The following is an 18,005-nucleotide window of genomic DNA, read 5'->3' as shown; positions in this document are numbered from 1 at the left end:
TTTACAATGTTGTGTTAGTTTCTGCTATATAACAAAGTGAATCAGCTGTACGTATACATATGTTCCCATATCTCTTCCCTCTTGCGTCTCCCTCCCACCCTCCCTATCCCACCCCTCTAGGTGGTCACAAAGCACTGAGGTGATCTCCCTGTGTTATGCAGCTGCTTCCCAGTCACCTGTTTTAATTAGTACAAGTCAGGCAGTGAATAGGACAGACAAGGTTTCTGCTTTCTTTGAACTTCCATTCTAGTCAGGGAACTTGTACAATGTACAGTAAATAATGATATAATTTCATTTAATTGGCAAGTCAATTACTTTACAGAAATCAGGATGTGATATAGAGTGGTGGGGAAAAGAGATTGGTTCTTTTGGATTTTTTTTTTTTTTTTTTTCCGGTACGCGGGCCTCTCACTGCTGTGGCCTCTCCCGTTGCGGAGCACAGGCTCCGGACGCACAGGCCCAGCGGCCATGGCTCACGGGCCCAGCCTCTCCGCGGCATGTGGGATCCTCCCGGACCAGGGCACGAACCTGTGTCCCCTGCATCGGCAGGCGGACTCTCAACCACTGCGCCACCAGGGAAGCCCGAGATTGGTTCTTTAAATGAAGTGTGTGTTAGTCCAGGTCCTTTGAGAAACAGATACCACAACAGGATTAAATGTGTAGGGATTTTTGTGTGTGTGTGGTGGTAAATTACACATAATATAAAATTTACTATTTTAACCATTTTTAAGTATATGGTTTGGCATTAAATACATTCACATTGCTGTACAACCATCATCACCATCCATGTGCAGAACTTTTTTGTACTCTCCAACCGAAACTCTACCCATGTAACACTAACTCCCCTTACCCCTCCCCCTAGTCCCTGGCAACCACCGTTCTACTTTCTGTCTTTATGAATTTGACTACTCTATGTACCTTATATAAGTGGACTCATACTATTTGACCTTTTGTGACTGGCTTATTTCACTTAATGTCCTCAAGTTCCGTTCATGTTGTAGCATGTGTCAGAATTTCCTTTTTTTTTAAACTTTTTGTTTTTAGAGCAGTTTTAGGTTTACAGCAAAATTGAAAGGAAGGTTTAGAGATTCCTCTTATACTTTCTGCCCCCACGTATGCATAGCCTTCCCCATTATCAATATGTCATCAAAAGATACTTTTCTTTTTTTTAACCAAGGATGAACCTAAATTGACCCATCGTAATCACTCAAAGGTTCATGGTTTACCTTAGGGTTCACTCTTGGTGTTGTACCTTCTGTGGGTTTAGACAAATGTATAATGGCATATAGTCATCATCATAATATCGGAGTATTTTCACTGCCCGAAAAATCCTCTGTGGTCTACCTATTCATTGTTCCCCCTCCCCCAGCCCCTGCCCTGCAACCACTGATCTGCAACCACTGATTTTCTCCATAGTTTTACCTTTTCCAGAATGTTAAATAGTTGAAATCATACACAATGTAGCCTTTTCAGGTTGGCTTCTTTCACTTAATAATAATGCATTTAAGGTACTTCCATGTCTTTTCATCACTTGATAACTTCTTTCTTTTTAGCACTGAATAATATTCAGTTGTCTGGATAAACCACAGTTTATCCATTAACCTCCTGAAGGACATCTTGGTTCCAAGTTTTGCCAATTATGAATAAAGCTGCTGTAAACATATGTGTGCAGGTTTTTCTGTGGATTCCTTCCTAAATTTCTAAAGCTGAATATTCCGTTGTATGTGTACCACGTTTTGTTTATCCATTCATCTGTCATTGGACACGTAGGATGCTTCCACCTTTTGGCTGTTGTGAATAATGCTGCTATGAACGTGTGTGCGGAAATATCTGTTCAAGTCCCTGCTTTCTTTTAGGTATATACCAGAAATGGAATTGCTAGATCCTACACTAATTCTGTGTTAATTGTTTTAGGAATTGCCATACCCTTTTCCAGAGCTACTGCACCATTTTATGTTCCCACCATTGTAAGGGTTCCAGTTTTTGTGCATCCTTACTGACACTTGCTATTTTGGGTTTTTTTGATGATAGCCTTCCTAATGGGTGAAGTGTGTCTCATATTTTTGACTTACACTTCCGTAATGGTTAGTGAACTCATTGAGCATATTTTCATGTGCTTATCGGCACATGTGCTTATTTCACGTGCTTATTGTATATCTTCTTTGGAAAAATGACTGTTCAAGTCCTTAGTTAATTTTTAATTGGGTCATTTGTTTTTTGTTGTTGTTGAGTTCCAGGAGTTCTTTATATATTCTTCATACCAATCCCTTATCTGATGTATGATTTACAAACATTTTCTCCTATTCTGTAGATTGCCTTTTCACTCTGTTGGTACTGTTCTTTCTTACTAATGGAATTTTCATTATTCGGAATATGTAAAGTATACTGTCTATATTATCTAGCTATAAGTAGTGGTTTTTATAAAGTATAAATATAAATATATAATAGGAAAGTATTCTGTCAGGCAATTGATTTAATATTCTTAAACTGGCACAAAGTAAAATAAATATCAGTGAAAGAGAAAAGGTTTAAAACATGCCTGTGGCACAAGTATTAATTTTTTCCATGTAATTATATGAAAGAAGATAAACAGCAAACATATTTCTAGTTCATTTTCTGAAAACCTCTAAAACTTTTGTAGAAGATTCAAAATTATCTTATACATTTCTTTTAAAATCTTGTTCCTTTAGAGTTCTGTAAAATTAATTATTTAAAAAATTCAAAATTTAAACTATTGTGTAAATCATAAAAAAGTATATTTACCTTTGGTAGTGAAGGTTCATACTAATAATAGTGACTGTTTCTAAACTGTATTACAGTTTAGAAGTACAGTTCCTGAAAGTTGTATTGGTAATCTTAATGGGTTTTTACCGCCCTTATTAAGCTTATACCCTCATATAAGCTTAATTTATAATGTAAATTGCCAAATCCTAACCCTAATTTTTAGTTCTGAAAGTTAGCCTTTCTAGCTGTCGTGCTTTTTTTTTTTTTTTTTTTTTTTTTTTTGCCGTATGCGGGCCTCTCACTGCTGTGGCCTCTCCCATTGCGGAGCACAGGCTCCGGACGCGCAGGCTCAGCGGCCATGGCTCACGGGCCCAGCCGCTCCGCGGCATATGGGATCTTCCCGGACCGGGGCACGAACCCGTGTCCCCTGCATCGGCAGGCGGACTCTCAACCACTGCGCCACCAGCGAAGCCCGCTGTTGTGCTTTTTTTCATGCAAGATTTACTAGTTGTGTATCCTAAACTATTGTCTGTCAGGAGTAAATGGTATGCTGCTGTTATAGCAATAAAATGATTGGATCAAACCAGTACGAAGAGGGACTAGTGTTATGGTTTTCAGTATTGAAACACTGTATAATATCAAACCATTCATAATGTGGCCAAGGAGATAGCTATATCTAGTGCAAACTTGCCTCCTTTGTAAATTAGGTCAGCCAGTAATTTTTACAGAAATAAAAGACTAAGGCTTCCCTGGTGGCGCAGTGGTTGAGTCTGCCTGCCGATGCAGGGGACGTGGGTTCGTGCCCGGGTCCGGGAGGATCCCACATGCAGCAGAGTGGCTTGGGCCCGTGAGCCATGGCCGCTGGGCCTGCGCGTCCGGAGCCTGTGCTCCGCAACGGGAGAGGCCACAGTAGTGAGAAGCCCGCGTACCGCAAAAAAAAAAAAAAAGTAAATAAATAAAATAAAAAAAAAAAAAGAAAGAAAAGACTACATCATGATTTTATCAAATAGCAAATAGTTCAGAACATTCTTTATTGATCCTTTGTGTTAATCTTGTTGCTTTTTTAGTTAAAAAAATATAGTATTGGTATTTATTTCTTTACATGACCTTGCTTCTCTTCTTTTTCTTAGTTCAAGATAGAGCATACATTTGTACTCCCTTGGTGGGAACATCTCAGGTTATAAGGGATGTTAATATTGCATCTAAGGACTGCATGACAATGCAGAGAACAGTTACTGGTATACAAATGCACATACCACACACCACATTATACACCACCATTCTCCCTTTTTCCCTCCCTGCCTTGAATGGGGCAGACAGAATTTACCAAAAACCAGAGCAGAGTTAACCATAAAGAGTTCATTATTTTGGCTTTGGGGCATAAACTGATGGAAAAGAAATTGAGTTCAGTAAATTATGCTATGAATCACTTCTTTGTAAATTCACTTATATATTCCTGGTCTCATAATTTATCTGTTCTTTTGGCAAGTTTTTATTGCCTCTCAGGATCTCCATTACCAAGGCCCAGAGGGTGACTTAGTAATTAAGGATGAGGAGTGTAAGACACTTTTTTTCTGCAGCATATGAAGACTGTTTCCTCAGAGATCCAACTCAGCACAGCTCCTGGGAGACATGACTTCTAGAAGAACCCCAGATTTTTTCAAATGACATATTTTTGATGTGAATCAAAAGAGGGGTTCATAATTATCTGATGCCCAGATAATTATGATACTTTACGTCTTGACTTTTTGGCAACAGCTTTATCGAGATATAATTCACATACCATACAAGTCTCTCTTTAAGTGTACTGAACTCAGTGGTTTTCGTAATATTCACTGAGTTGAACAACCATCAAAGGAATCTTAAAATATGTGGGTTTTTTGACCTTTTTTTAACTTAGCATAGTGTTTTTGAGGTTCGTTTCATGTTGTAACATGAATCAGTACTTCATTTCTTTTGATTACTGAGTATTAATCCATTTTGTGGATTTATTTTTTCATCAGTTGATGGACATTTATGTTGTTTACACTTTTTGGCTCTTACTAGTGGCTCTAATGGTGTTATGAATATTTGTGTATAAATTTTTGCATGGATGTATGTTTTTATTTCTCTTGGGTGTATACCTTGGAGTGGAGTGCTGGATCATATGATAACTCTGTGTTTAATCTTTTGAGGAACTGCCAAACTACTTTCCCAAAGTGTATACACCATTTTACATTCCCACCAGCAATGTATGAGGGTTCCATTTTCTTTACTTCCTTGCCAGCACTTGCTGTTATCTGTATTTTTTATTAAAGCTATCCTAGTGGGACCAGCTTAAATCTTGAATCACATATACCTGTGCCTTATCGTTGTGGCCTGTTTTTTCTTGCATTTAATTATGGTGATCCTTGTGTGACTGGCCACCTCTTACAGTTTCTCATTGCTCTACCCACGTGTTCACCCATCTTTTTGTTCCTCCTTTACTGTGGATCCAGACAGGGCTTGATGACTGATCTTGGATACACCACCACCTGCCCTTGAAGAAGATAGAGGTTTTGATAGCTTCGTATAGAAATAGGTTGTTTCATTTTTTAATTACTGTCATCTGTTCATCTATTTGATAATAGTTATATACTAAAATATATACCTGTGAAGTTGTTTATTCCTGTAACTGTCATTTGTGGAGAAGAAAAAACTTGCTACTAAATATCTATCTTTTTTTCCTCTCTTTTTCGGAAGTGGTTTACAAAGTGCACGTTAAGTACAAAACTATGGTGTTAGAAGTTAAGTTAATGGTTACAACTCTTGGTGGGTGGAGTGACTGGAAGGGGATTTCTGGAGTGCTGGTTATCTTATGTTTCTTGATCTTGGAGCTAGTTACATAGATGTGTGAGAATTCACCGAGCTATAGACTTAGAGTACATGTGTCTTTGTTATACACTTCAATAAAAACTTAAGTTTAAATTGTTAACATTGTTTAAATCATTTTTAGCACTAGTAAAGGTTTTCATTTGTCATATTAACTACCTTTTAAATAAGTATATTCCATTTTGAGTCATTATATTTACTACCTTAAATTATCACCATTCTTATATGTACATTGAGTTGATGTAGATGCTATAATTTCAAGTCCCCTTGTTCAGCTGCTCATAATTTCAGAGATTTAATGATTTAGATTCTTAGATTAGCTGTAGAAAGTTTGATTTTATGCTCTGCTGTGTTGCTTTAACTGAATGATCTTCAGCAGTTCAGTTTTGGCTCTGGTCATTCGGTATGTATCTAAAACTTTATGAAATGCCGTAGTTGTGCCTACTGTCTATTGGTGAGTTCAGGTTCTCGTTAGAGACTAGAGTGCTATGAAGGAAAGAACCATGAAAGAGAAGCTATATTTATATTAGTTCGTTGTTTATAGTAATATATCTAACATAGTAACCATATAGATGTACAGAAAGTATTTGATGTAATTATCACTTTAAAATGTGATACCAGGAGAAAACCAGTGTTGATTAATCAAAGCCTTTTGAATTCTAATCCTTTTATCTATTTTTACTATAATAGGTTTTAGAGAAATTGTTTGATTTTGACAGATATGTTATGCTGCTGAAGTTAGGAAGATACACAGTAAGATCAGTTTTTTGGTTAATAGAAGTTTTGAAGTAGGCTTATGTTCTGTAATCTTTATTTCTAAAAATTGGGTTTAGGGGTAAGAGGTATCAGAGAAAATTGACTCGTTACAGCCATTTTATATTCTGATGAGGAAAAGGCAATTCTGCCCTATTACAGGGATATTTTCAGTGGAATCTGAGAACTGTTTAAACAGTATAATAAAACACATTAACCATCTTTTTAATATCTTATTGTGTCTTCTAGGCCTTCCTTAAAGTTTCCCATGTCTCAATGGACTCCTGAATATAACAAGCTCTATACCTTAAAAGTGGATATGAAGAGTGAGATTCCTTCTGATGCACCAAAGACACAGGAGAGTCTGAAAGGGATCCTCTTGCATCCAGAGCCCATTGGGGCAGCCAGAAGTTTTCCTGCAGGAGTTGAGATGATTAATAGTAAAGTGGGGAATGAATTCTCACATTTGTGTGATGATTCTCAAAAACAAGAGAAGGACATGAATGGTAACCAACAAGAGCAAGAAAAAAGTGTTGTTGTGAGGAAAAAACGCAAAAGCCAGCAGGCTGGCCCTTCATACATGCAAAATTGTGCTAAAGAGAACCAGGGAATATTAGGATTGAGACAACACCTAGAAACACCAAGTGATGAAGATAACGATTCCTCTTTTAGTGATTGTCTTTCTTCTCCTTCATCTAGTCTACATTTTGGAGACTCTGATACTGTGACTTCAGATGAGGATAAAGAAGTCTCTGTAAGACATTCCCAGGCAATTTTGAGTGCTAAAAGTAGAACTCATAGTGCACGGTCCCATAAGTGGCCTCGGACTGAGACAGAATCTGTTTCAGGATTGTTAATGAAAAGACCCTGTTTTCATAGCAGTTCATTAAGGAGACTTCCATGCAGAAAGAGATTCGTGAAAAATAATTCCTCCCAGAGGACACAGAAACAAAAAGAGAGGATATTAATGCAGAGGAAAAAACGAGAAGTATTAGCCCGAAGAAAATATGCATTGCTCCCCAGTTCTAGTAGTTCTAGTGAGAATGACCTCAGCAGTGAATCCTCTTCCAGCTCATCAACTGAAGGAGAAGATTTGTTTGTTTCTACCAGTGAAAACCACCAAAACAATCCAACTGTTCCCTCAGGTAAAAATTTTGTTTCTTAAGTTTCAGAATAGCATGGAAGCCATTGCATTGTGTTTGTGCTTATTTTCTTCTACATTTTAGTGATTTCATTGTATTTAGAAGGAATATGAGGCTCTATTAACTTTAATTTTTAAGCCATATAGATAAATTACCAACTGTAGTATTAAACCATGACCCCAATTCTAAGATACAAATTTTAAAAATTTCTAAAATTTTAAATAGAAAATTAAAAAATTTTCTATTTTTCTGGCAAAAATAAAGCAAGAGGTTTTATTGGGGTTTTTTTTTGGAAAAAGTTTTTATTTTATACATAATCAGATTATATTTTGTGAGTTGTTGATTTATGGTACAGTTTTTTTTCCCATAGTGCTTCCTTATTACGTTTAGCTTTTATGAGTGCCTTTTCAGATAGCTATGTGATAGATTTCTTTCACATTCAACTACAGTAAGAACAATTCTAGTCACTAAAAAAAGACGCTTATTTTTCCTTTAAGTACTCTATTCTTCCTGTTTACTCTTCCTTTATCATGTTCTTTATAACGGAAAAATAATTTCAAGCATTTGAGAGGTAGCTTTTATTCTAATACTGGAACACAAACTTTTAGTCCTGAGGGTGCTCAGTAGAGCCTATGATTAATCAGTTAAAAATGAATCGATAGATGACTAGCTTGAGTGCGCCCCTCACCACAGTAAATGTTATATTTAACTAGAATAAGTTCATGTACAGTCTCTGAAGTGTATAAATGTTATATTTAACTAGAATAAGTTCATGTACAGTCTCTGAAGTGTATGTTCCATATAAACCATTTTTACAGTTTGTTGTAATTTAAGGTAATTTGATGAAGTGAGCATTGAGTGAAGTCTGAACTGAGGTAAAAGATTAATTTCTTGTGAAAGTGTAAGGAAAGTGGGGTTGGGAGAGCTTTTTAAACGGCTAAGATAATGGTTTCCAATTACTGACACAGCGCTTTCCTAGTCTTTGCCTGATGTCCTGCCTGTTGAGGACAAAGCCTACTTACTAGTCTCCTGTGCAGATATGCCATTTCTCCCTCTTCTCTCCTTCTATATGGGTCCCTTCCTTTTCCAAGGCACCCTTTCCTCTTCCACGTTTATTTTTCTATTCTTGCCAGAACCCTGAAATCAGCAACTTTGTTCTTAATTTTAGTCTTAGCTATGGTTAGTTCATTTTTTTATAACCTACCCAAGTATTTGTTTTAAAAAGAGTTAATTGAGATCACCTGCAGCTGAAAGGCGGTTACAGCAACCATTCCCTGAGAAAGAGGGAGGTGAGAATAGGCATTGTCTTGCTTAATGTCACATTTCACATTTTTCTCAGGTAATTAGAATGTGAAGACTCCAGTTTTGGGAGTAGGAGCAGCAGAGTCCAATTTCTGCTTGAAATTAATGAGGCAGGATGGTTGGTGATGTAAAGCAGAAGTTCTAAGGACCTGGTATTTGTAGGAAGCATGAGAATAGAGTAAATGTAGGCCAGAATCTTTGTTTTTATCTAGGAAGAAAGGAGTTCATATATCCTCAAGTAGTCAAGATAAATGCGAACTCTGTAATTCATTTTAAAATCTTGTTTAGTACTAATTGTAGCACGTGGGTTTTTTAACTGTCTCTCTTGGAAGAATTACATTATTTTCAGACATTATCCATGTTTGTCTCTGAAACACAAATCCAAAAGTTGAAGCCAAGTACTCCTGATGTTTTCTGGTTCCTAGATCAGTGTTTTAAACTAGATTTTTTTTTTTTTAAACATCTTTATTGGAGTATAGTTGCTTTACAAGGGTGTGTTAGTTTCTGCTTTATAACAAAGTGAATCAGCTATACATATACATATATCCCCATATATCCTCCCTCTTGCGTCTCCCTCCCACCCTCCCTATAAACTAGTTTTTAATAATAAAACATTTAAAAAATATTTTAAAAAACCACACACACAAAAATAAAAGTCAGATGTCTTAAAAGTAAGTTACTAATTTATTTGCATATATAAAATGTTGAATAAATGTCAATTTAGAAATATTGCTTATTGGTACCCAGATTTTCTGATAACAGTTTTATTCACACAGGCACCTTAGACTTTGGTGACTTGGTAATTGCTAGAACCACTTTTTAAGTCATTAGACGGTTTTTGTTTTGTTTTGTTTTGTTTCGTTTTTGCCGTACGCGGGCCTTTCACTGCTGTGGCCTCTCCTGTTGCGGAGCACAGGCTCCGGACGCGCAGGCTCAGCGGCCATGGCTTACGGGCCCAGCCGCTCCGCGGCATGTGGGATCTTCCCGGAGCGGCGCACGAACCCGTGTCCCCTGCATCGTCAAGCGGACCCTCAACCGCTGTGCCACCAGGGAAGCCCATCTCTCACTTTTTTTTTTAGTGGAGAATTCAGAACAATTTCTGACATCATACCATTTAACTTGTTTTATATACTACATATTTCCTGCAAACTGGTGGATCTAAAAGCTTGCTTAGATTTAGCAACTCTTCCTTGGTGGTGCTGTGTACTTTCTGTTGCATCGCATGTTAAAATTGATTAGAGGTTTCAGATGGTGTCATCCTGATCCTTCCAGTATAAAGTTCCCCATCAACATTTCATGTAATACTTTCAGCAGCTTTGATGATCTTGCCTAGATCCATTATTTCATTAGGGGTTGCAAAATGCTGTCTTTCTATCATTCTGTTACATTTATTAACGGAGGTTATTTCATAAGGAAGAATTCTCCCTGCATCAGCTAATTGTTTACTCTGAAATGAAGGTGATACAGTAAATGTAAGATGAATGCTTGAGTCTTTACCTTCATTTACCACTTTTCAGAATAAACTTTAGCAATATTCAGAGAGGTTTTTCATTTTCAATTATCATTTTGAACTCATGAATTTTAGCATAGTTGATGTGTTGCAGTCTTTTTATTCTTTTTGATGTTCAGATACTTTCATCTTTGGCCAGTGGGAGCATCTTCAAGTTGGTTTGTGTCCTTTTTGTTTGTTTGTTTTTTTAAAATTTTATTTATTTTTGGCTGTGTTGGGTCTTCGTTGCTGCATGCGTGCTTTCTCTAGTTGCGGCGAGCGGGGGCTACTCTTCGTTGCTGTGCGTGGACTTCTCATTGTGGTGGCTTCTCTTGTTACGGAGCATGGACTCTAGGTGCGCGGGCTTCAGTAGTTGCAGCACGTGGGCTCAGTAGCTGTGGCTCGCAGGCTCTAGAACGCAGGCTCAGTAGTTGTGGCACATGGGCTCAGTTGCTTCACAGCATGTGGGATCTTCCCAGAACAGGGCTCGAACCCGTGTCCCCTGCATTGGCAGGCGGGTTCTTAACCACTGCATCACAAGGGAAGTCCCTGGTTTGTGTCCTTTTGATGCCACTCCAGTAGTCTTTGATAACTTCATTACTCTCTGATGTAACAAGATAGTCCAGATTCATCCTTTACATTTCCTGTTCCAAACCTGGAACCAGTCATTCCAAGCACTCCTGATTTCCTTTTATTCAGAAGTGATAGTTAGAAGCTATCCACTGGGAACGAAAGTGCTCATTGTTCTACTGGGTTATCATTGCTTTTTGTCTTTCTTAATGGACAGAGTTCGGAATGTAAAGATTTTAGAAAGATAAATCGTTAATTCATATGACTATTTCCATTGAAAATTTAAGATTAGGGTTTTTATGTAAGCTTCTGTTTTATTTTTGGATCTCTTTACTATCACATTGAAAATCTGGATTCTTAACACTATTAATCACTTTTTTATTCTATACAAACTATAAATACGTAGACATAAGTGAACACTCATAAAGGAATGTAAATGAAAATCTCTACAATTATTATTAACAGTAATTCTATTGAATATAATAAAAGATTTTTCTGTGTGGTTCCTTTTTTGCCCTTGGCTGGTTTTCTGTGTGGTTATGCCACCAATTTAATATGCATTTAGGATCATTTGTGGTTGTTGCAAAGGATTTTGTTTTGTTTTTTAAGAGATTTGTAAAAATTGTTTAGTTTTGCTTTTTAATTATGTGAAATATTTACCTGGTTCCAAAGTCAAAACTTTTAAACAAGATATATTCATTGAGGTCTAGTTTTCTACCTCTGCCCTCTCTTCCTATCTTTTTCTCCCTAATAGATAATCATTTTTCACTAGTTTCTGTTTTAGTTTGTTGTTCCATTTTTTTTCTCCTCAAAAATATTAGGGCTTCCCTGGTGGCACAGTGATTAAGAATCCGCCTGCCAGTGCAGGGGACATGGGTTCAAGCCCTGGTCTGGGAAGATCCCACATGCTGCGGAGCAACTTAGCCCGTGCGCCACAACTACTGAGCCTGCGTGCCACAACTACTGAGCCTGTGTGCCACAACTACTGAGCCTGTGTGCCACAATTACTGAAACCCGCGCACCAAGAGCCGAGCTCTGCAACAAGTGAAGCCACTGCAATGAGAAGCACATGCACCATAACGAAGAGTAGCGCCCGCTCGCCGCAACTAGAGAAAGCCCGCGCGTAGCAACAAAGACCCAACACAGACAAAAGTAAAATAAATAAAATATATTTATTTAAAAAAACTATCAAATATATGTGTGTGTGTGTGTATATATATATATATATATATATATATACACATATGCACACACATACATACATCCTCCCCTTATCTTACTCAAAATATAGCTCTTTCTTTCACTTAACGATGTATACAGTCGTTAGAGTATAGAGATATAATAGAGGAATAAAAGTTTATATATGATGAGATATAAAGGGTATATAGGCTTTCATCCCTCTATTCATTCTTTTTCACTCCTCTTTTATTTTTTCCACAGGTCCACAGTACTCCATTGTATAGTTATACCCTAATTTGTTCTAGTCCCCTATCGATGAACAGTTTGCAGACTTTTACTATTATGAATAGCATTGCAGTGAATAACTTTTTGTATATGTCATTTAATAGTTTTTGCCATTGTGTCTTTGGGATAGAATTATAGGAGGGAATTGTTGAGTCAAAGATAAAAGAGTATGTTATTTTAAAAATATGGCCAGATTTCTCTGAGAGGATCGTAACCATTTTGGGTCCATCAGCAGTGTGTGAAAGTGCCTATTTTCCCAAAGCCTTTCCAGCAGAATTAGTTGTCAGATTTTAATTTTTGGCCCATCTGAGAGGCAAGAAATAGTATGTCAGTACATTTTTAATTTGTATTTTTTATGACTAATGTTTGTGTGTCTTTTCATGTATTTAAAGGTCATTTGCATTTCTTGTGATCAATCTATTCATTTCATTTGCCTGTTTTTCTGTCAGAATGTTGGTCTTCATTCTTGCATTCATTTTTAGAAGTTTTTTTTATATATTAGAGGTATACATCCTATATAACACATTTTCCTCAAATTGGTCATTAGTTTTGTTTTTTGTTTTTTTTTTTTTTTGCTGTACGCGGGCCTCTCACGGTTGTGGCCTCTCCCGTTGCAAAGCACAGGCTCCGGACGCGCAGGCTTAGCGGCCATGGCTCACGGGCCCAGCCGCTCCGCGGCATGTGGGATCTTCCCGGACCGGGGCACGAACCCGTGTCCCCTGCATCGGCAGGCGGACTCTTAACCACTGCGCCACCAGGGAAGCCCGGTCATTAGTTTTTTGACTCTGCAATACTTCTTTACCTTGCCAAAATTTTTTTGAATTAGTCACATTTATTGACCTTTACTGTTTCTGGGTTTTTGAATCATAATTAGGAAAGTTTTTCCCACTCCAAGTTTAAAAGGAAACTAACCCATTTCCCCGCTAGCCCTTGTATTGTTTACCTTTTTTTTTTTAAACGTATAAAGCACAGATCTATTTGATGTTTGTCCTCATGTACAGTGTGAAGAATGGATCCTTTTTGTCTCATGTGGCTATCCAGTTATCCCAAACAAATCATTAAAAACTTTCCTATTGACTTGAGTTGCCACCCTTGTCATATGTTAAATTTCCATAAGTATTTGGATCTATTTATGGAGCTTTCATACTGTTCCATTAGTTGGTCTGCCTGTCCACTCACTGGAAGCACACTGTTTTAATTATAGACTCTTTCATGTTTTCCTGGTTATTCTTGCCTGTTTATTCTTCCAAGTGAACTTATAATCAACTTTTTATCTGAGGATGGTGCTAGTGGGGAGACACATGATGATATTTTTATTGGGATTGTATTTGTAGGCTAAATTAGGGTGATCTGACATCTTTGGGATTTTGGGTATTCCTCTTCCAGCGTATGGAATGTCTTTTCATTTACTGAAATCTAGTTTTGTATCTTTTTTTTAAAAATAAATTTATTTTATTTATTTATTTATTTTTGGCTGTCTTGGGTCTTCATTGCTGTGCACGGGCTTTCTCTAGTTGCAGCGAACGGGGGCCACTCTTCGTTGCAGTGTGTGGGCTTCTCATTGCAGTGGCTTCTCTTGTGGAGCATGGGCTCTAGGCGCACAGGCTTCAGTAGTTGTGGCACGTGGGCTCAGTAGTTGTGGCTCATGGGCTCTACAGCACAGGCTCAGTAGTTGTGGCGCACGGGCTTAGTTGCTCCACGGCATGTGGGATCTTCCCGGACCAGGGATTGAACCCGTGTCCTCTGCATTGGCAGGCGGATTCTCAACCACTGTGCCACCAGGGAAGCCCCCTAGTTTTGTATCTTGCAGGGAATGTTTTACAGGTGGGTTTTTTTTGGTTTTTTTTTTAACAGCTTCATTGAGGTATAATTTACCTACCATAAAATTCATCCATTTTAAGTTTACAATTCAGTGATTTTTAGTAAATTCAGAGCTGTGCAGCCATTACTGCAGTACAGTTTCAGAACATTTCCATTAATCCCCAAAGATCCTGGATCCCTGTTTGTTTATAGTTAATCCCTGTCCTGCCCTCACTTCCGCATACAGCCTCTAATCTGTTGCTGTCTGTATAGACTCGCTTTTTCTGGACATTTCATATAAATGAAATCATACAATATGTGGTCTTTTGTGTCTGGCTTCTTTCACTTAGCATAGTGTTTTTGAGGTTCATCCATGTCGTAGCAGATATCAGTACTTAGTTTCATTTCATTTCATTTCATTTTAATTTAATTCTATTCTGTTCTACTTATTTTATTATTTAGTTCCTTTATAGTATTCCATTGTATGGATTTGTTTACCATTAGTCAGGTGATAGACATTTAATTGTTTTTAGTATTTGACCATTGTGAATAATGCTGTTATGAACCTTTGCGTACAGATTCTTTGTATATGTATATGTTTTCGTTTCTGTTGGATAGATACCCAACAGAAGAGTCCCAAAGAAGAGTCAAAGCTGTTAAAACTTCAGTAACTTTTGTGACTGCAAAAGACAGGCGCAGTAGCGTAACAGGAAGATTTGATAGTAATTAGCACCAACTTGTTGAGTAGTTACGGCGTGGTGATATACTTCATGTAAAGAGCCTGAGTTTAGAATTGAAATTAGGTGTTAATTCCAAGTGTTGCTCACGTTTGCTTGACAAGTCGTTTAAACTTTCTAAGTTTCAGTTTCTTCATGGAGCTAGACATGCAGAATATTATACATGGGACAAAGTATGTGCTCACATATTGCAAGCTATTCTTGTTATTGGCATCATACCAGACTTAAGGCACAGGGGGACCAGAATAATCAGTGATTTTGGGGGGTTCTTGAAGACCTCTGTCAGAGAAACCATTGTTTTTGTTACCATTGTTACACTACCCAGGTTATTACATTTTATTTTTCTCATGATGTATTAATACATTATTGACAGGGGGATTTTTGCCGAAACTACATCTCCAGTCAAAAATATGTTAAAAAGTACAAGCAAAATAAGTACAAGCAAAATAAGTAATCTTAAAAGAAATAGCTAAATCACCTGCGGTCCCATCACTCTTAGCTGCACTCAAGTCTCTCATCCTTTAATATTTCTACATGCAAATGACATGAAAATGAAATTGGCCCAATAAGTGACCTATTGTCTTGATTTTTTAAAAGCTGTATTAAGGTTAACTTCATAATTTTAGGAATATTTCCTTTAAATTGTGTTTTAAATAATAGTCATTCTAAAGATGCCCAAATCTTGCCTAATTGTGATTATTATTTAGTTACATAATTTTTATGTATTATGTTCAAGTTATGCTTATAAAGATTCTTTTTAGAAAAATGTTGAAGCAATAAGAGTAACAGTGCCTAAATGAGTTATTTATATAACTTTTAGTTATACAATCTCTGTGTTCATAAAAAATTATATAAATTGAATTTTAATGCATTAGCAAAGCTAGCTTTGTATCATTTGTCATTGGAACTTCAAAATGTTACATTTATATTTGACTTTGCATAACTGTGTAAAAGGTGTTTAATAATGTTAGGTGATTTTTTTTTTTAACAGACTTGTAAAGAAATTTCATGTATACATATATGGAGAAAAATCACTAATAAAGCTGATATATAGATGTAGCTTTTCTCCAGGTAAAGTGGTAATGTCCAGTTGGTGGGTTAAAATAAGAGAGGTTTTTTTTTAAAAAAAAAATCCACGGTCTTTTATTTTTATATATAATGCTTTTAGTTTTAAATATATGATTGCCTGTGTATGCTTACCTTAAGCTGCATCGTGTATGTGATTACGAAGAATTAGAAATGTAATTTGGAAATTGAATCGATAATATTATTTTAAATAGCCACTGAGTGCTGCTATTTTGTTTTTCTCTGCCTATATTTATGCTGTTAAAAATACATTTGACCTGAACATGTGTATGTGTGTAATCTTTAGAACTTAGAAACTACTTTAAAAAATTTGCACATAATTTTTAAATCTTAATTTTTTTCTATTTAATGGATAGAGCAATTTGTAAGTATTCCAAAATAGAAATATTACGGAATTTTTTTTTTTTTTTTTTTTTTTTTTTTTTTTTTTTTGCGGTACGCGGGCCTTTCACTGTTGTGACCTCTCCCGTTGCGGAGCACAGGCTCCGGACGCGCAGGCTCAGCGGCCATGGCTTACGGGCCCAGCCGCTCCGCGGCACGTGGGATCCTCCCGGATCAGGGCACGAACCCGTGTCTCCTGCACCGGCAGGCGGACCCTCAACCACTGCGCCACCAGGGAAGCCCTGGAATATTTTTAAAATAACTATTTCTCTAATCAGATCATCTTTTATTGCCTCTGTGATTTACCAGTGCCTTCCTTGTTATCCTCTTTGGAGTATCAGAGAGCATGTTATAGATCTTTGTCATGGGCTTGTAACCTCCTCCAGATAGTGGCCAACTTTTGAAGTAGTGCAGATATTTGATGATGTAGAGGTATATTAGAGATGAAATTCCAGGTTGTCTAGGAATGGTGCCTCGGGTGAAGGAATGTAGACTGCGTAAATTCCACAGTGAGAAGAAAGTTGAGCCATTTGTTGTCATTGTGCTAAGCAAGAGTTCTGTAAGAGTTGGATAAAAATGAATATATGGTATCAATGGAATGCCACCGTACTAGTAGAAAATGTAATGAAGAAAGGGAGCATGTTTACAAGAGCAGCAAAGAGAATAAAGAGTGTAAGAATAATCTCAATAGGAGTATATTTAGCTTCTTTGAAGAAAATTATGTAGCTTTATAGAGAGTTACAATTATAATCAAACCAAACCCTCACTTTTTCTACAGGTTTATAAATATGATATTGGACAGATATGTTCTTGGATGAAAGTATGTATATTATAGAGATATCAGGGCTTTGTTAGTGATGCTTAATGCCAATCCAGTCCAAATCTCAAGAATTTTTCTCTCCCCTTGATTTTATAATCCTGAAGAATAATTAGAAAAACCTGAATCTACTAAGTATCAAAATAGAATTATTCCAGTCTTTTCAACAAATAGTGTTGGGACAGTTATGGATCTACATGCTAAAAAGGTGAATTTAGACCTTTTATATCATGTCAGACACAGAAATCAACCAAATGGATCACAGACTTAAATGTAAGAGCTAAATTATATAACTTCTAGAAGAAACATACAAATTCTTAGTCACCTTTGGTTATGCAGAGATTTCTTTAAAAGCTCACCAAAAACATGATCCATTAAAGAAATAGCTGATTTGGGCTTCATCAAAATGAAAGACTTTTATGTTTCATAAGACACCATTAAGAAAATGAAAAGAATATATACTACTATATATACTACTATACATGCAGTAGAACAGCTATAATAAAAAAGAGATGGTAACAGTTAGTGGCGAAGATGTAGAGAAAATGGAGCCCCATTTTCCTGGTGGGAATGTAAAACTGAACAGTCACTTAGGAAAACAATTTGGCACTTCATTAAAATGCTAAACATAAATTTACCATAGTATTTAGAAATTACATTCCTAAGTATTTACCGAAGAAAAATGAAACATGTATGCCTGAAGTACATGTATTTATTTGTAATAGCCAAAAGTGAGAAAAATTCAGATGTCCATCAACAGAAGAATGGATGAACAAACTGTGATGTATTCATATTATAGGATACTGCCCAGCAGTAAAAAAGAATGAACTATTGATACACACAACATGAATGAATCGCAAAATAAGTACACTCAGTGAAATAAGCCAGAT

At 36.7% G+C, this 18,005-nt stretch overlaps 1 protein-coding gene across 2 annotated transcripts in view; it reads left to right on the top strand.

Moving 5' to 3' along the window:
- Positions 1–18,005, top strand: part of RNF111 (ring finger protein 111) — an 81,162-nt gene that overhangs the window by 27,138 nt on the left and 36,019 nt on the right. For both annotated transcript variants that reach the window (XM_060005882.2, XM_060005881.2), the window contains one exon: positions 6,577–7,472. In XM_060005882.2, coding sequence (XP_059861865.1) covers positions 6,596–7,472 — 877 coding nt within the window. In that variant the 5' untranslated portion in view covers positions 6,577–6,595. The remainder of the gene's footprint in view (positions 1–6,576; positions 7,473–18,005) is intronic.

The sequence above is a fragment of the Delphinus delphis genome, chromosome 2 (assembly GCF_949987515.2).
Source record: "Delphinus delphis chromosome 2, mDelDel1.2, whole genome shotgun sequence".
In the NCBI taxonomy this organism is placed as follows: Eukaryota; Metazoa; Chordata; class Mammalia; order Artiodactyla; family Delphinidae; genus Delphinus; species Delphinus delphis.
This window is presented reverse-complemented; position numbering and strand designations above follow the sequence as displayed.